General features: G+C 42.8%; 1 protein-coding gene and 1 long non-coding RNA gene across 7 annotated transcripts in view; one reads left to right on the top strand and one right to left on the bottom strand.

Moving 5' to 3' along the window:
- Positions 1-20,258, bottom strand: part of abcc3 (ATP-binding cassette, sub-family C (CFTR/MRP), member 3) — a 133,270-nt gene that overhangs the window by 100,323 nt on the left and 12,689 nt on the right. For all 6 annotated transcript variants that reach the window (XR_011354807.1, XR_011354808.1, XM_069929662.1 and 3 more), the window contains exon 2: positions 271-447. Coding sequence is in view for 4 of the 6 variants with exons in the window: in XM_069929662.1 (XP_069785763.1) it covers positions 271-447 (177 nt within the window). In the remaining 2 variants the exon portion in view is untranslated. The remainder of the gene's footprint in view (positions 1-270; positions 448-20,258) is intronic.
- LOC138756609 (uncharacterized) lies at positions 5,589-19,572 on the top strand. The gene is made up of 4 exons (XR_011353191.1): positions 5,589-5,680; positions 12,083-12,154; positions 14,641-14,923; positions 17,883-19,572. It is a non-coding gene; the product is annotated as an uncharacterized lncRNA (long non-coding RNA).

The raw sequence follows: 20,258 nt of genomic DNA, 5'->3' as shown, positions 1-20,258 counted from the left end.
AACAATCTTAATACAAAAAAACATATGGGGGTTGCAAGTTAATGGGGTATTTGGGTGGCTCATTGTGTATATCTACATTTTTAAAAATCCATCCTACTTCATTCCCTGCTTTCAATGAAGGAATTTGGCTCAGAGGAATTCACTAGGAATAACCTCTGGACCAAGCCCACCAATTTAACTACCAGTCTCCTGTTCCCCTGATGGTAGTTGAAACCTGGTGATAGCTTCAGGCTTTCCAAAATCTTGTATGTCAATGAACCACACACTTACTGTTTTGACTCTGTTGAGTATGGTGACCCTGATGTAGCCTCTGTTGCTTTGCCGAAGATACAAGTAGTATAGAGGGAAGATCACCCAGAGGTAAATGCATGGAATCCAAACGAGGATGGTATTCTGGAAGCATGATGTGAGATCTGGACTATCCGTGTGAAGAGTAATATTGGGATCCTTAAGAGGAGAGAGAGAGAGAGAGAGAAGCTTGTGAGAATTATAGTCACCTAATTATCAAATCCAAAACAAGTTAGGCAATGATGCAAGCACATCTAACAAAGCTTTTAATCTCTCATCTTTGTATCTTTCATGGCTCAGTATCAAATGTTTTTAAACTTCCAGTGCCATGTGCTAGTGAAATTAGGAATGGAAGCATAGCCCAAGTGAATGCATGCTGACGAGTTGGTGTGGGGATTCAGGTCCTTTGATCATTGGGATCACTTCTGAGGCAGAGGCGGTGAAAGAGGGAGACAGGTTGCATCTGAACTGGAGGGAGACCAACATTCTGGCAGGAAGATCTGCCAGTTCTACTCAGAAAAGTTTAAACTAGATTGGTAAAGACAGAGCACAGAGTTGGGATGAGACAGATGAGAGGTTGGCTAATATATCTCAAAGAGAGTAAATTTAGCAGGAGTTCCACAAAGAGGGAAAAACCCATGGTTGAAAATGCATTTCAATGCAAGAGGTCTAATAGGTAGAGCAGATGATCTCAGGGTGCGGACTGGCTCAGGAGATTGGGACATTACAGTCAAAGAAACATGGTTGAGTGAAGGGCAAGACTGGCAGCTCAATGGTCCAGTATGTAGATAGAATAGGCGTGATAATAAGGTAGGCAAGGGCTTATTCCTTGAAATGAAAGAAAGAGAACGAAGGGTGATCACATTGAATTACAAGAATAGATCAGGTGAACTTAGTCTTTTGTCCAGAAAAAGGGGTATCAGTAGGTTTAAGGTGAGGGGGGAGAAATTTAAAAGAGCCTTTTTTTTAATATATAGAGAGGATATGGAACTGACTGGCAGAGGGATGGTAGAGGGAAGTTCTATTGCAACACAAGAAAAAAACTTGGACAGCTCCATGGATAGGATGGTTTTCGATAGAAATGGGGCTAAAAACAAGCAGTTGGGATATTTTGGTCAATGTAGGAAAGTTGGGCTGAAGGGCCTGTTTCCATGCCGAATTACTGAGCTATCTGGAGAAGTTTGAAAATGTAGTTTGTTTTCTCCGGAGCAACAGAAACTGAAGTTGATAAAATTACGAGAGGCAGAGTTAGAGCAGACAATCAGACTAATTTCCTCAGGGTAAAGATGTCAAATATTAGAAAAGATTCATTCAAGTTGAGAGGGGGCATTTAAGTGAAATGGCTAGCTTTTTTATTGCACAAAGTCACTCTTGGTTGCTGCCTTTCCAAACTTACATCAACCCAGTCCTTAAAAATTTTCTCCAATAGCTTCCTTAGCACTGACACAAGGCTTAGCAACCTATAATTACCCAAGTTATTCCTGTTGCTCTAAAATAAAGGAACATTAGCTTAAAAAAAAGTAAAAACACAATTTTGGAGAAACTCAGCAGGTCAAACATTGTACTTTATGCAGCAAAGATAAAGGTACATAACCAACATTTCTGGCCCCTCACCTGTAGCTAACAATGATGTAAGAAGATCTGAAGGGGGATTTATATTGTGAATGAGTTACATAAAGCAAAATATTGTAGATGCAGGAAACTCAAAAGGTCACAAAATTTTGAGAAACGGTTAATACAATTGTGGAATTGAGTTTGCTAACTCAATAGGTAATCAGTATTCTTCCCTCTCTTTTTTTTTATTTTTCACACTATGAACCATATTAATCAAAATACACACAAACATTTCCCTCTTGAATATACAGTCTCATTTTCTCCCCTTTTTCCCCCCTCCCTTCCCTCCCACCCCCCTCCAAACCCATTAAACGTTCAACATATACAATATAATAAACCCATTAAACAATGTCATCACACAATGAAAATAAACAAGAAAATTGTGTCATCCACTTTTACACACTGGATCAGTTCATTTCGTCTTCTTATTCTGCCATTCTAAGGGGTGGAGGTCCGCGGTAGGCCCTCTCTGTTGTGTTCCATCTATGGTTCCCAGATTTATTCAAATAATGTGACTTTATTTTTTAAATTTAATGTTATTTTTTCCAATATTCATTTCTATGTACCATTGCTGTACTCTCAGGCTCTCTTCTGATTTTCAGGTTGACATAATGCATTTTTTTGCTGCAGCTAAGGCTATCATAATAAATCTTTTTTGTGCTTCATCCAATTTGAGGCCTAATTCTTTATTTCTTATATTACTTAGAAGATCTGTGGATTTTTTGGTATGTTGCTTTTTGTGATTTTATTTAATACCTGATTTAGATCTTCCCAAAACTTTTCCACTTTCTCACATGCCCAAATTGTATGTACTGTTGTTCCCGTTTCCTTCTTACAGCGAAAACATCTATCTGATACTGTTGGATCCCATTTATTTTAACTTTTGGGGCGTGATATATACCCTGTGTAACCAATTATAGTATTCTTCCCTCTATTGAGTCTGCTTTATACCCTGAGTACTTGCAGGATTTTGTAGCCATGAAAACAGTTGAATATACAAATCAAAGCTCGAGGATAAAGATAATATTTGACAACAATAAACCCAATCAGGAAGTCAGGGGAAAAAAATGCCTTATCAGGTGGCAAGAATATGGAGCTCACATTTAACAGTGAGATTCAATTAAATACTGGAAAAGAATGATAGTGAATGAAGGTGGGTGGAGCTTCTGAACTGCTCTGTGCTCTACATGGAAGGGTACACTGATAATCATAGAGGTGAAGAGGGACAACCAGGTTAATTTTTAATGTTAATGATATAGCATGATAGAAGGTGCTTCCAGCCTATGAAACCTAACCTTCCAAATACACCCAATTAACCTACTCACCCTGGATTTTTCGGAGGGTGGGAAAAAACCAGAGCACCAGGAAAAATCCCACACAGGTCACGGAGAGAATGTACAAACTCCTGACAGACATTGTCGGATTGCTGATCTTGCAAAGGCATTGTGCTAACCACTACTGGCAGTACATGCAATCATGGACAGACAGGTCAGCAAGAGAAATGGGATGGAGAAATATAAAGATCTAGAACAGGTAGAAGGCCAGAACGAGGTGTCCAGGAGGAGGAAGACGTTTCAAAGTGGGAGAAGGAATCCATTTTTTTTGTTTGTTTTTTTTATGTTTGTGCTTTCAAAAACTTTTTGAAAATCATGCATTCTTTGTTTGTGAGTCATTGCTCATGGACTGTCACATCTTTTATTGCCATTTTCCATTCCATCTCAGCCAAGTTACACCTCATACTTTTGTTTACTATTCATCATTATGAGAATTTGAAATCCACCATACGCAAAGATTCAAAGTGCTCACCTTTGTGATACCTTATCTTGCCATTGCACCACATTTTCATTGTCACAAGACCAACTGATTGGAATATGACTTTATGTAACTAACGTTTTTTTTAAATGTCCAGATACAATAAAACTAAGCATTCAAAGAAAAACATTCCTATTGCTTGAACCAATATTTTATCTTAAAGAATGGGATAGGCAGGACAATCAGTCCAAGGAGCGGTCTACTACACAAACTATTCCTTCAGACTACCTTGTCCATGGCAACCAAAATACCAAGTTACATTAATTCAATTTCCCTGCATTTAGCAAGTGCCTCTTTATTCCTTCTTAGCGAGAAAGGAAGAGAGGTCAAATGGCAACCAAGGCAGGGGAATGCTCCTCTTGTAGGATGTGGGTTGTCAGGGAAGTCAGCAGTATCCTAGATGATTTTATTTGCGAGAAGTGCATCCAGCTGCAGCTCCTGACAAACTGAATTAAGGAATTGGAGCTGGAAGAACTCCGGATGATACAGGAGGCAGAGGGTTTGATTGACAGGAGTTACAGGGACACTGTCACAACTAGGAGGTAGGAGGAGGGTAGATGGGTGACATTAAGGAGAAGGAAAGGGAACAGGCAGGGAGTGCAGAGTCCCCCTGTAGGCATTCCCCTAAATAACAAGTAATCCATTTTGGATACTGTTAAGGGGAACAATCTACCAGGCACAAGTCACAACAATCAGGTCTCTGGCACAGAGTCTGGTCCTGTGGCTAAAAAGGGAGAAGAAGTGAGCTGTAGTCATAAAGGATTCCATAGTTAGAGATTTTGTGGAGGAGAAGGTGGGACATGTTCTGACTGGACAGTTTGCTTCTGAACTGGAAGAGGACTAATATCCTTGCGGAAGGTTTGCTAGTGCTGCTCCAGTGGAATTACACTAGATTTGCAGGGGCAGGGGGACCAGAGTGACAGAGCAATGTTCTGAGAGACATACAATTATTTGGCGAGGCAGCAGGGAGGCAAGGCGGCAGGTCTTCTCGTCTGTGCCAAATTCTTAGTCTGCCCAGTCCCATTGACCTGTACCCAGTCCATAGCCCTCCATATCTCTCCCATCCATGAGCCTGTCCAAATTTTTGAGCATTAAAATTGACCCTGCATCCACCACTTCAGCTAGGAGCTCATTCCACACTCTCTCTACTCTGATAAGAGGTTCCCCCAAACCATTTCCCTTTCACCCTTAATTCATGTCCTCTGTTTTGTATCTTAAAACAACCTACCTACATTAACTGTCAGAACTTGCTGAATCTTAAAAACATTGATAAAATCTCCCCTCATTCTTCTATACTCCAGGGAATTTAGACCTAACCTGTTTAACATTTTCTTGTAACTTATGTCCTGAAGTCCCAGCAACATCCTAGTAAATCTTCTCTGCACTCTTTCAATCTTATGGACATCTTTCCTGTCAGCTGGCCAAAGCTGCACACAATACTCCAAATCTGGCCTCACTAATGTCTTCTACATCTTTAACATAACATCCCAACTCCTTTACTCAATACTTTGATTTATGAAGGCCAATATGCCAAAAGCTCTCTTTACAACCCCATTTACCTGTGATGCCACTTTCAGAGAATTATGTATCTGTATTCGCAGATCCCGCTGTTCTTCCGCACCCTCAGTGCCCAACCATTTACCTGTGTGTATCCTTCTAAAATGCAATTCCTCATACTTGTCTGCATTAAATTCTATCTCCCATTTTTCAGCTAATTTTTCCAGCTGGACCAGATCCCTCTGTTCGCTGTCCACAATGCCTCCAATCTTTGATTTATTTTAAATTTAAATTTTAGACATACAGCACTGTTACAGGCCAATTCAGCCCTTCGAGTCCAAGCCTCCTAACTTACACCCTGGTACATCTTTTTGAAGGGTTGGAAGAAATCGGACCCCCTGGAGAAAACCCACACAGAAAGCACAAGAATGTATAAACTCCTTACAGACAGCGCAGGATTCGAAGCCAGGTTTGGTCCCAATTGCTGGTGCTGTAAAGGCATTGCATTAACCACTACGTCATATGCGAATTTGCTGATCCAATTTACCACATTATCATCCAGATCATCGATATAGATGACAAACAACAATCATCCCAGTACTGATCCCTGATACACTAGTCACAGGCCTCCAGTCTGAAAAGCAATAATCAATTACAGGTACACAATCCTTTATCCGGTACCCTTGGGGAACAGTGTGCTCCAAATTTTGGATTTTTCCAGATTTCGGAAAGCCAGATTTAAACCCACCCGAATTGTGCTGCTGTATCCACCCCCACCCCCTTTCAGTTGTGCTGCCATCTACCCCCCCCTCATCTGCCCAACTCACGCTGCCAGTTCCCCCCCCCCCTTGCCCACCCGGCTTGTGCTGCCTTTCCCCCTCACCCTCCAAACTCACGCTGCCGGTTTCCCACCCGACTCGTGCTGCCAGTCTCCTGCCCCATTTGCCGGATTTTGGAGCTTTCTGGATTTTAGATGTCCAGATAAAGGATTGTGTACCTGTACCACTCTCTAGCTTCGTAGAGCCAATGTTGAATGCAGTGTACCACCTCACCGTGAATACTGAGCATCTGAACCTTCCTAACTAACCTCCCTTGTGTAACCTTGTCAAAGATCTTACTAAAGTCTATATAGACAACATTCCCAGCCTTTCCTTCATCAATTTTCCTGGTAACCTCCTCAAGAAAAACTCTCAGAATGGTTAAATTCAACGTACCACACACAAAGCTATGTTGATACCCTAATCAATCTCTAGCTATCCAAATACTTGAATAGTCAATCTCTTAAGACACCTTCCACTGATTTACCAACTACTGACTTCAGGCTCACCAACCTGTGATTTCCTGGGTGACTTTTAGGGGCTATTTTTAATCCATGGAACAATATGAGCTTCCCTCCAATCCTCCAGCCATCAAGCCATCATCCGTGGCTAAGGATGTTTTAAATATTTCTGCCAAGACCCCTGCAATTTCTACACCAGCTTTCCTCAAGATCAGAGGGAAATATATGGTCAGGCCCTGAGGATTTATCATCCCTTATTTCCTTTAAGTCAACACCTCCTCCTCGTTAATCTGTATCGTTTCCATTATCTCACTGTTTGGTTTCATTACTTCCCTTGACTCTACACTAGTTTCCTGAGTAAATACTGCTGCAAAAACCCATTCAAGGTCTCACCCATACTTTCTGGCTCCATATATAGTTGACCACTCTGATCTTCAAGGGGACCAATTTTGTTCCTTGCTATCCTTTTGCTCTTAATATACCTGTAGAAAACCTTAGGATTTTCCTTCAAATTGTCTGCCAAAGCAACCTCATGTCTTCTTTTAGCCCTGCTGATTTCCTTCTTAAGATTTTTCTTGCATTTTTATGCTCTACAAGTACGTCTTTCAAGGCTCCTTGTTACCTATACCTGCTATAAACTTCTTCTTAACCAGGTCCCCAATATCCCTTGAAAACCAAGGTTCCCCATGGCTATCCATAATTATGGTTATCCACAATTAACTTTAAACTAATGGCACTATGATCACTGGACCTAAAAATTTCCCCTTCACATATTTCTGTCACCTGTCCTGTCTTGATTTGCAATAGATTGAGCATTGCACTCTCTCCAGTTGGTATCTCTATGTATTGATTTAGAAAACTTTCCTGAACACACATGAAAAAACTCCAAGCCTTCCAGACATTTTATAGTATGGGAGCCCCAGTCAATGTGGAAAGTAAAAATCTCCTTCTATCACAACCTTGTGTCTCCTCCAGCTGTCAACATATTTATTCATTCTTGCTGACTATTAGGCAGTCAATAATACAACCTCATTAGTGTGGTTATACCTTTCCTGTTCCTCAGTTCCACCCATATAACTTCCTGTACTGTTTCTTGTACATTAACCAATTTTTTGCTGAACTGTTGCTCAAATGACTCTCTGTTCTATGATTCTACTATCCCTACCTGAGGTCAAATCCACTGTGACAACACAGTGCAGAGGATGCTTTATTGGAATAAGAACATAAGAAATAGGAGCAGGAGGAGGCCATCCAGCCATTGAGCCTGCACCGCCATTTAATATCATGGCTGATCTGACCATTGACTCAACCCCACCTACCTGCCTTTTCCTCATATCCCTCAATTCCTTATGCAAAATCTAGCTAACTGAACCTTAAATATGTTTAATGAAGTAGCCTCAACTGCTTCCCTGGGCAGTGAATTCCAGAGTCCCTACTCTCTGGGAAAGTGTTTTTCATCTCTGTCCTAATCTACTCCCCTGAATCTTGAGGCTGTGTCCCCGAGTTCTGGTCTCACCTACCAGTGAAAACAATTTTCCTGCCTCTATAATTTTATTTGTTTCTATAAGATCTCCTCTCATTCTTCTGAATTCGAGTGAGTATCAACCCAGGTGATTTAGTCTCTTCTCGTAGGTCCACCCCCTCATCTCCGGGATCAACATCGTGAACCTTCTCTGGCTGCCTCCAAGGCCAGTATATCTTTCCTCAAGTATGGAGACCAGAACTACATGCAGTACTCCAGATGTGGTCTCATCAGTACCTTGTATAATTGTAACATGATCTTCCTATGCTTGAATTCAATTCCTCTAGCAATGGCCAACATTTCATTTGCCTTCTTAATAACCTGTTGTACCTGCAACCCAACTTTTTGCTCAACACCACGTTGCAGTCTTTCACCATTAAATAATAATCTGTTCTTCTATTTTTCCAACCAAAGTGGATGACCTTGAATTTACTAACGTTGTACTCCATTAGGTGCCCACTCACCTAACTTAACTATATCCTCTGCAGCCTCTCCACATCCTCTGTACAATTTGCTTTTCCACTCAATTTATTATCATTTGCAAACTTGGCTACATTACACTGTCCCCTCTTCCAAATCTTCAATGTAAATGGTGAACAGTTGCAGGGTTAGCATGACCCCTGTGGCACCCCACTTACCACTGTCTGTCAATCAGAAAAACACCCATTTATCCTGACTCTGTCTTCTGTCAGTTAACCAATGCTCAATCCATGCCATTATACATCCCACAAATTCATTCATCTGTATCTAACTGGTGCTGCTCCTGCCCCAAGAGTGATTGGATCCTTATCCATTTCCAGGATCACTCTTGCAAAAAAAAATCAAAAACCTGTTTGCACATTAAGGTTGAATATTTAGAAATTGAAGGCACAAGCAGAAAGTATTGCTGCAATTTAACTATGACCTATTTTTGGTTAAAAACAAGTCCAAATCAAACTCACTGACAACAAAGTCAGACACTTTCTGCTTCAGTATTATCTTGACTCGCTTGCAACATTTAGAAATCTCAAAAACCAATGCACACTGCTGCCAGCACCACAAAACAGCAGGTTCAAATGAACAAAGCTGCATTCTTTACAGACGCAGAGGTCAGTCACTGCCTGTCAGCTTTGTCGCCCTCCCACCTCCCCGCCTTTCCTACGGTCACACCTTTGCTGGTTATTTTTTACCCCATGATAACAGTTCCGAAAATTCACAACTTTCCCAAACTGGAATGGCCCTTTGATAGTGAAGGCCCATCACTGGGCCTGACTTGACGTATCCGGACATTAACATCCTTCCTATGCACAGTAACCCAGATGAATTCTCACCCATGCCCTCTACATGTGAAACATACTTCCCAACAAATGTAATAAATTCCTCTCACAGTAAACAACATTTCTGGCTTCACCAATGACATGCTGTACTTGCAAGTCCTTGTTTTGCAAATTCATGCACTACATATCTAGACACGTCTGCAATCTTTCACCATTTAGAAAACAGGCTCTTTTTAAATTTGCTCCGCCAAAATGAGCAATTGCACATTTCTCATGCTATACTTTGTATTTGTTCTTTCTCTTCAAATATTTATTTTTTGAGAGTTTCCTTATGTCACAACTTCCTTTCTATCAATCTTTATGAAATAAACAAATTTAGAGACCACACCTTTGTTGACTTTATCCATCATTTGTACAAATTGCAGAGTTCCCAGCACCAATCCCCTTTGTTAGAAATTAACGTACCTTTAAAGAAATTGCTCGAGACAAAAATTGAGAACAAAGAACATTTATTACTACAACAATGCAAAGTTGGGTGCTTCCCCTTACCCTGGGAATACACACATACACTGGGGCTCACCCAACATTTATACAGTCAATTTCAGTATCAGAGTGCCCTCCCCCCTTACATTCTTCTGCCCCCTGGATGGGTTGGGCATAGGTAATCCTTCCTGCCTACGTGCAGTTTCAGTACACTTGGAGGACCAGTGGGTATCCTGTGGGTGCCCCATCATGTCATTGTCCTTATTCACACCTTCCTGATTCTCAGGGCTACAGTCTCTTGATATGCAGAGTTGACTCATTCTATCTAGGGTTGGCTAATTTCATATGTATAACAATGGCGTGAAGCAAGGCTGTGTTCTCGCACCAACCCTCTTTTCAATCTTCTTCAGCATGATGCTGAACCAAGCCATGAAAGACCCCAACAATGAAGACGCTGTTTACATCCGGTACCGCACGGATGGCAGTCTCTTCAATCTGAGGCGCCTGCAAGCTCACACCAATACACAAGAGAAACTTGTCCGTGAACTACTCTTTGCAGATGATGCCGCTTTAGTTGCCCATTCAGAGCCAGCTCTTCAGCGCTTGACGTCCTGCTTTGCGGAAACTGCCAAAATGTTTGGCCTGGAAGTCAGCCTGAAGAAAACTGAGGTCCTCCATCAGCCAGCTCCCCACCATGACTACCAGCCCCCCCACATCTCCATCGGGCACACAAAACTCAAAACGGTCAACCAGTTTACCTATCTCGGCTGCACCATTTCATCAGATGCAAGGATCGACAATGAGATAGACAACAGACTCGCCAAGGCAAATAGCGCCTTTGGAAGACTACACAAAAGAGTCTGGAAAAACAACCAACTGAAAAACCTCACAAAGATAAGCGTATACAGAGCCGTTGTCATACCCACACTCCTGTTCAGCTCCGAATCATGGGTCCTCTACCGGCACCACCTACGGCTCCTAGAACGCTTCCACCAGCGTTGTCTCCGCTCCATCCTCAACATCCATTGGAGCGCTTACACCCCTAACGTCGAAGTACTCGAGATGGCAGAGGTCGACAGCATCGAGTCCACGCTGCTGAAGATCCAGCTGCGCTGGATGGGTCACGTCTCCAGAATGGAGGACCATCGCCTTCCCAAGATCGTGTTATATGGCGAGCTCTCCACTGGCCACCGTGACAGAGGTGCACCAAAGAAAAGGTACAAGGACTGCCTAAAGAAATCTCTTGGTGCCTGCCACATTGACCACCGCCAGTGGGCTGATAACGCCTCAAACCGTGCATCTTGGCGCCTCACAGTTTGGCGGGCAGCAACCTCCTTTGAAGAAGACCGCAGAGCCCACCTCACTGACAAAAGGCAAAGGAGGAAAAACCCAACACCCAACCCCAACCAACCAATTTTCCCTTGCAACTGCTGCAATCGTGTCTGCCTGTCCCGCATCGGACTTGTGAGCCACAAACGAGCCTGCAGCTGACGTGGACTTTTTACCCCCTCCATAAATCTTCGTCCGCGAAGCCAAGCCAAAGAAAAAAAAGAAATCTGTGTATGGTTAGCTAATTAGATATGTAGGACTTGGTACTTCTGTCCAGGGCTAGGAGACCCTTATCTGATCCAGACTACCTCAACTTCCTACATTCTATTGTTCCTTACCACTCCTTATCTTAGTCTTATGGTCTTGTCACAAAGACTAGAAGATTCTTATGTTAATCGTGCTGACTCTGCTTTCCTGCATCCTAACCCCCCAAGCTTATCCTGTTTGTACTGGTTACAGCCATTTACTGATGGACTTTAGTTTCTTCCATGTTCATAATTTTAGATCAATTTTCCCATCTCTCACACCTTTGTACACCACATAATATACCTTACCAACTGAAAAACCATTGTTAGCCAGCTAAGCTTCTTCATGACACACTTCACACGCCATATTCTACATACTACTTACAGACAGTGCCAGCGGCTGGGTTTGTACATTCTACCCATATCTGCGTGCACTTTCCCGGGTGCTCCAGTTTCCTCCCACCCTTTAAAACATATGGGATTGTAAATTAATTTGCATGTAATTAGACGGCACATGTTCACATCGCTGGAATTTGCTTCTACTGTGCTATAAATAAAATTTAAAAAATAAACCAATGCAAATGCCTTTTGGAAAATTACAGAAATTTCTCAGTTCCACTTTACCCACTGAATCTACTTCAATGAATTTGAATAAGTTGATGAAATACAATTCCCTTTCATAAAACTTTGTTGGATTATGTTACAATCGCTCTTCCTCTTCAATTCCTTGTGATGTTCTATTAATTCTGTATTTAAGTTCTAGATGGAAGAAAGCCTCTACTTCCTCAGGAGTTTGCGGAGGAGCTAGTGGAGTTGTTCAAGTGAACCGGTACGGACTTGAAGGGCAGACATGGCCTGTTTCCGTGCTGTAAACGGTTATATGGTTATATGGTTTTTTTTTTTTTGGTTTTTTTTTAATTTTTTATTTTTCACACCATAAATCACAATAGCCATGATATACACTTTTTCTTTTCCACACATTTACAGTGACTTTTTCTCCCTCCCCCCTCCCTCCTCCCAAGCCACCCCCCCATCCCCCCCCCTCATCCATTTTAGTTATACAATCTAGGTTGCATTAATTCAGTTAGACAATGTTGTCATTCAACAAAAATACACCAGAAATTCTACTGAGTCCATTCTTTTCTTTTCTTCTCCTTCCATCAACTTAGGTAATGTTTGTTCCCTGTAGGTTTTTACTATTGTATTTAATGTAAGGCTCCCATACTTGTTCGAATATTTCAATATTATTTCTTAAACTATATGTTATTTTTTCTAATGGAATACATTTATTCATTTCTATATACCATTGTTGTATTTTCAAATTATCTTCCAATTTCCAGGTTGACATAATACATTTTTTTGCTACAGCTAGGGCTATCTTAACAAATCTTTTTTGTGCATCCTCCAAGTCAATTCCAAATTCTTTATTTTTTATGTTACTTAGGAGAAAGATCTCTGGATTCTTTGGTATATTGTTTTCTGTTATTTTATTTAATATCTGATTGAGATCATCCCAAAATTTTTCTACTCTCTCACATGTCCAGATTGCATGAATTGTTGTTCCCCTTTCTTTTTTACATCGAAAACATCTATCAGATACTGTTGGGTCCCATTTATTTAACTTTTGCGGTGTAATGTATAGTCTGTGTAACCAATTATATTGTATCATACGCAGCCTCGTATTTATTGTATTTCTCATCGTTCCAGAGCATAGCTTCTCCCATGTTTCCTTTTTTATCTTTATATTTAAATCTTGTTCCCATTTTTGTTTAGTTTTACCATTTGTTTCCTCATTTTCCTTTTCTTGCAGTTTAATATACATATTTTTTATAAATCTTTTGATTAACATTGTATCTGTAATCACATATTCAAGGTTACTTCCCTCTGGTAAACTCAAGTTGCTTCCTAATTTATCTTTCAAGTAGGATCTCAGTTGGTAATATGCCAGCGCTGTATCTCCCGTTATATTGTACTTATCTCTCATTTGTTCAAAGGATAAGAATCTACTTCCTGAAAAACAATTTTCTATTCTTTTAATCCCTTTTTTTTCCCATTTTCTAAAGGCAAGGTTGTCTATTGTAAAAGGGAGTAGCTTATTTTGCGTCAATATTAGTTTTGGTATTTGGTAATTTATTTTATTTCTTTCTACATGAATCTTCTTCCATATATTGAGGAGATGGTGTAATACTGGAGAAGTTCTATGTTGTACCAATTTTTCGTCCCATTTATATAATATGTGTTCAGGTATCTTTTCCCCTATTTTATCTAATTCTAGTCTCGTCCAGTCTGGTTTTTCCCTTGTTTGATAAAAATCTGATAGGTACCTTAATTGTGCGGCTCTATAATAATTTTTGAAGTTTGGCAATTGTAAGCCTCCTTGTTTATACCATTCTGTTAATTTGTCTAGTGCTATATGGTTATATGGTTAATGTGAGATTGTCATCTGTTTTTGTGATATGACAAATGTTTGCAAATTACCAGACTGCATTTAACTCTTCTGGATTCTTGGAGAAATTTCAAATAATCCAGCTTAGGTTGGGGAATTCAAGATGCCTTGAATGGACAGGTGCATGCACGCCTGGAAGAAATAATTGTTTCTAAATAATATTTCCCAAAAGACAATGTAAAAGTACACAAAAGATGAAAAACAAGTTACTGGAGACTAACAAACAACAAAGGAAATATTTGAGGAATCAATGTCTTCTTACATTCAATACCCCCCACCATTATGGTGCTACCTGATAGACAAAACATAGGACAGCTTCAACAGTTGCAAGGATAATCTACAAGGGCAACTAACTGATGAGAGATAAGAACCTGGTTTTCTCAGAGCAGTGTCGTGGATGAGTCACTGATTAGTTGAGGGTAGAACACAATCAGATTAGCTTCCTATTACTTGGTATCTGTTGGATGTTGTGTGTAATCAATGACATTAAACATTGCCCCTGCACATAATGGAGAACTGCTGCAGCACACCAGTGGGAGTCGACATATTGGACAGATGCTGCAGCTACATACCATCAGCTCCAAATCCCACTCCATCCTGATCTGAATATTTATCCATTTCTGCCTAAAAGCAGGAATTCCCTAACAAACAGGTTTGAACACTTCACAGAATGCACCAATTCAAGATGGCAGTTCACCAACACATTGTCAAGGGCGTTTGGGAATGGAAATTAATGCTAGCCTTGCCAGCAACATCTGAATGCTTTTTTTTTGTTTCATGGAATGAAACTCCAGGATCTATTTCTAGAAAAGTTGATGGAATACACCTTTAAATCTCGCATTAACCCAAACTTTGTTTCCTGTACCCAGCTTATCTATTCCCACCTGCAACCATATCAGTGACATCTTTGTTCTCTCCATAACCCTCAAGCAACTCTGCCTCTAACCTGAAGACATAAATCTTTTACTATTTTGACAAGGACTATCAAAGTAAGTGGTCAACTAAAACTAAAAGTACACTGATCTGAAAGGTATGGCTGAGATATTGGATAAGAATTTGCCATTCATCTTCAACAAGCAGAACTGTCAATAAATGGGAGGAATACCAAACAGATCTGTTTGAAAGAGAAAAACAACACAATATATTTAAGAGGTAAGCAGTTGTCAAAGTCCATTTGGAATGTATCTCACATTAGTCACCAAACCACAAACAAAAATTGTAAAAGCTCCAGCCACAATTTTCCATCCCTCCTTTGTGTTGGGCCAGAGGATGCAAGATTCCAAACATTATTTGTTTTTTTAAAGAATGGAGAGATTAACCACTAAATTAAAAACTAGTTAACCTAAACACAATAGCAACATTCAACATTAACAATTTAGATTTTAGACATACAGCATGGTAACAGGCCATTTCCGCCCACAAGCCCATGACCCCCCCAAATAAACCAAACAACCTACAGCCCCCGTATGTTTTTGGAGGGTGGGAGGAAACTGGAGAACCTAGAGGAATCCCACGCAGACAAGGGGAAATCATACAAACTCATTACAGACAGCACTGGATTCAAACCTGGATCGCTGGTGCTGTAATAGCGCTGTGCAAACCACCCAGATAAAATTAACTCGCACTGAGAACATGTAGTACAATACAGGAACAGGCTCTGCAGACCAGTGTCTGCACCAAATATGATGCCCACGTTAACCTAAAACTCTCCTGCTTTCATGCAAGCCATATCCCTCTATTGCCCACATCCCTCTATCACCAACATATACCTATCTAGAAGCCTTGATTTCTACTGTCATATTTGCTTCCACCACTACTCCTGGCAGACTGTTCGGGGCATACATTAACAAAAAACATGCACATCATCTTAAACTAAACAGAGGAAGGCACTTCCTCCGAGAACAAAAAACTGGATATTTCAGATTAAACATTTACTTTTACTCCAAACAATCCTTTTCCTGTACTGGTTGCAGTTTCCCACAGCGGCCCCCACCATATTTGATTCTCACCCATCTCAGTCAAATGGTCATTTGTGTTTCCATAGATTCACAAGGTATCCCATTAATATCCATTGCTCTCTTCCCTGAAAATAACAGGGCAACTTCCAACTATCTGCATCTATTTCAACAGTGTCTAGTCAGAAACTGGTCTGTAAACAATGTAAATTGTTCAACTTTCAACTGAGTAAGTAATAATCAAAATGCTGGAGGAACTCAGCTGGTTTATTTTGCATCTAGGATTTTTTTTGACAAAAAATATATAGCCGACGTTTTGGGCCTGAAAGGGAAAAAAAAAATCAGAAAAGCCAGAAACAGATAATAACAAAGTCTCAGAATTCAAACAATGGGGGAGGAATCCAAAGCAACAAAAGGTGGTAATTGGATGTGATAAGGGTCTAGGTGCAAAAGGAGACAGGAAGACGGGTAGCAAGGGGGTGGATCACTGGGGAGAGATTTTAACGAAAGCCAGAAAACTCGATATTAATGTCATCCGGTTGGAGGGTGCAGAGTCAGAGATGAGGTGTTGTTCCTCCAATTTACAGGTGGTTTCAGTCTGACAGTAGGAGACCATGGACAGACATGTTGGCAAGACATGCCACCCTCCTCTGGGTGACAGAACTTGTCCTAATCTTCATCACACTTTCTCCAGGTGAAAGGAATAGCCGTGGGTACCCACAAGGGCCCCATCTATGCCTGTCTTTTTGTTGGCTACGTGGAGCAATCCATACTACAAGCTTGCACAGGCAAGGTCCCTCAACTCTTCGATGACTACTTTGGTGCTGCTTCATGTACCCATGAAGAGCTCAATTACTTCATTCACTTTGCTGCCAACTTCCATCCTGACTTCAAACTCACTTAGTTGATCTCTAGCAACAGTCTCCCTTCCTCGATATCTCTGTCTCCATCTCAGGAGACAAACTCTCGACAGACATCTTCTATAAACCCACCAATTCCCACAGCTACCTCGACTACACCACTTCCCACCCTGTCCCCGGAAGGATTCCATTCCATTCTCTCAATTCCTCTGACACTGTCGCATCTGCACCCAGGATGAGGATGTCCATGCCAGATCATCAGAGATGGCCGCCTCCTTTAAACAATGTGACTACCACCATCAATTTGGCACTCACCCGCATATCCTCCTTTACCTGTACATCTGCCCTGCACCCCCCTCCCCCCAGTCCCCACAAGCAGCAACGACAGGATTCCTCTGGTCCTCAACTACCAGCCCACCAGTCACCACATCCTTCTCTGCCATTTCCACGACCTACTACGTGATTCCACCACCAGATACATATCCCCCTCTCCACCTTCCCCAGGGTCTGCTCCCTCCATGATACCCTTGTCCACTCCTGCCTCCCCACCAATCGTCCACTTGGGACCTAACCCTGAGATCGTAGGAGATGTTTCACCTGTGCCCACACCTACTCCCTCAGCACCATTCACCAAACAGTCCTTCCAAGCAACATTTCACGTGAATCTGCAGGGGACATCTACTGCATCCGGTGCTCTCACGGTGTTCTCCTCTACATCGGAGAGACGACACAGATTGGGAGATCACTTTGTTGAGCAACTCCACTCTGTCCACTGAATTAATATTGTTCCCCCAGTGGCCACCTGTTTCAATTCTCCTCCCACTCCCTTGCTGACATGTCTGTTCATGGTTTAATGTTTTGCCAGACTGAGACCACCTGTAAATTTGAGGAACACCATCTTATCTTCCGACTGGGCATCCTCCAACCAGATGGCATTACTATCGACTTCTCTGACTTTCATTAAAAATTTTCCCCTTCCCCCACCTCATCTCTCGATTGTTGGTAAGACAGACATGATAAATTCCACCTACACCCTTATCACATCCAATTAACACCTTTTATTCTTTGAATTCTGAGCCTTCCTGTTATATCCCGCTTCTGCCTTTACTGATTTTTCTTTGAAGAAGGACTCAGGCTCAAAATGTTGGAATTTTTTTTCCCCCAAAAAAAATCCTAGATGCTGAATAAACCAGTTCCTCCAACATTTCAGGTTTTTACTACAATCACAGCATCTGTAACCTATCGTGTTTCTCTGATACATTACTGAAGTATGTCCTCTCCTTTTGTCTCTTTCAGGTGAACTCAACACCCCCTTCTAAAGCCACATAATCTCCCTCCTTGCGACTAAAGACATACTCACCTGAATGCAGCAGAAGCGCCTCCGAGGCGCTGACATCAACCCTCCTCCGGAAGGGATAATCGGCAGTGCATGGTGCTCCACCAACGCACCTGAATATGCAACCGCTGTAAGCAGCTACCTGGGAGCGAGCTGATGACTCCATCAACATGCAACCCAACTCTCCAGTGCCTGACAGATCCCCACTCTGCTGGGGAGGGGCAGCCAGCAGAGGCTGTGACAGCCTGGCTGGCCACTCCTGCACCAGGGCCGCTCTCTGCGGCTCAAAATGCAGCATAGCAAAGGCAGTCTTCCCTATCCATTATTCCCCCACATAGCTGGAACAGCGGTTCCATCTGCATGGGGGAATTATGGGTAGAGAAGACGGCCAGCATACTTATGACAGGTGACGCTACGGTACCAGTCATCCCGTCTCCATCAGACACAGAGGCGCAACGAGGCGCCTTCTGGATATGAATAGGCCCTTTCAGTGAACCAGTTAACGCTGCAGCAGCCTTTTAGGGAAATGGAAAAAGAACAAAATGGTTGCCTGGTCTATACTTGACCACTATCGACAGCATCAAAAATAATAGAAGTTGAAACATGAAAGGGCATGGAAGGAAATGTGATTTCTTCACTAACTTTGTCAAAGATCTGCCATTGTGTAAATGGCAATGTTGGGAAAAATTGCATAAAAAATTAACAATTTCTGCCCGTGTAGTCATTCACACTGGGTGCCTTTTTAGACTGCAAGTACCCGAGTGCAAAAATCCCAGTGGTTGGATGGGCAGAATGGTTGACCGTCAACATATTTTTCCGGTACGATTTACCCAGCAGGCTTCCTCCAAAAAGTTGTAGGAGTCCTGCAGGATATATGGCAGTGTAGGAATTGACTCAAAATTCCTGCACATTACTTTTTAGACTGCCCATGTAGCAGCAAAATTCCTTGATTGTGCTGTTATATGCCTGCAGACTAAAAACCATACATAATCATATACGTGATCTTGTGTCTGTGGTTTTAATCTGGTGTCCGCTTCTCCTGAACTCACCATATGGAGAAAGCCTTGTCAGAGGCAGCACTACAGGGTACAATGGTGTAGGATTAAAAAAAAAAGGGGAAGATTGGAAAAATGTATTAGGCCTGGCTGAAAAGTGGAAAGCAATTCCTCTGTAAACAAGATTTTTTTTAAAATCAACCGTCAGAAGCAAAATTGATCTTTCTTCCGATTATCACCTGATCATTCTGAAAACATATCAAGTTTCATTTAAATTGCAGCATAGATTAATATCAGTCAAATATGCATGACATACATATTCAGAACTGGAGCAGGAATTGTGGTTCCTAAACCTTGCTCTATCATTCAATATGATTGCAGTTGATCTAAATAAAATTTCAACGTTACATTTCCTACATACTCATGGCAACCTTTCACCCAGTTGCTGATCAAGAAACTTCAGTAAATCTTAAATTTTTCAAATACTCACTTCCTCATTTATGGTGGAAAAGTTCCAAAGATTCACCACACTCCTAGAAAAAAATTCCCAACACCTTCCCTGGGTGATTTCAGGTGGCTAAAACACCCCGAAGTAAAGCCACATATTTGGCCTCTATGCAGCTGTTGGGAGTCCACCTGAAAGCGCAGGAGGTGACTGCACTTGGTAACCCTCTTCCAGAAGGGATAATCGCCGGAGCACTGAGGTCTCCCCCCCCGCCCCCCCCCCCCCCCCCCGGCACCTGAATGCAGCCGCCTGAAAGTGGCTGCTAAGGGGATAACAATCAGCTGGCGAGCACCTGACAGCTCCCCCTGCTGCCCTTGCCCCCCCCCACCCCTAGCATGGGCTGTCAGCGCTGGGGTGGCCGGTGCAGGTGGTCCCCACACTGATCCCATTGCCCGCTGCTGGGCTGTGGGGACCGGCGCGGGGCTGTGGGGACCGGCGCGGGGCTGTGGGGACCGGCGCGGGGCTGTGGGGACCGGCGCGGGGCTGTGGGGACCGGCGCGGGGCTGTGGGGACCGGCGCGGGGCTGTGGGGACCGGCGCGGGGCTGTGGGGACCGGCGCGGGGCTGTGGGGACCGGCGCGGGGCTGTGGGGACCGGCGCGGGGCTGTGGGGACCGGCGCGGGGCTGTGGGGACCGGCGCGGGGCTGTGGGGACCGGCGCGGGGCTGTGGGGACCGGCGCGGGGCTGTGGGGACCGGCGCGGGGCTGTGGGGACCGGCGCGGGGCTGTGGGGACCGGCGCGGGGCTGTGGGGACCGGCGCGGGGCTGTGGGGACCGGCGCGGGGCTGTGGGGACCGGCGCGGGGCTGTGGGGACCGGCGCGGGGCTGTGGGGACCGG

Source organism: Narcine bancroftii, chromosome 3, assembly GCF_036971445.1.
Source record: "Narcine bancroftii isolate sNarBan1 chromosome 3, sNarBan1.hap1, whole genome shotgun sequence".
NCBI lineage: Eukaryota > Metazoa > Chordata > Chondrichthyes > Torpediniformes > Narcinidae > Narcine > Narcine bancroftii.
Note: the sequence above shows the minus strand (reverse complement) of the source record. Positions and strands in the feature narration are given on the sequence as shown.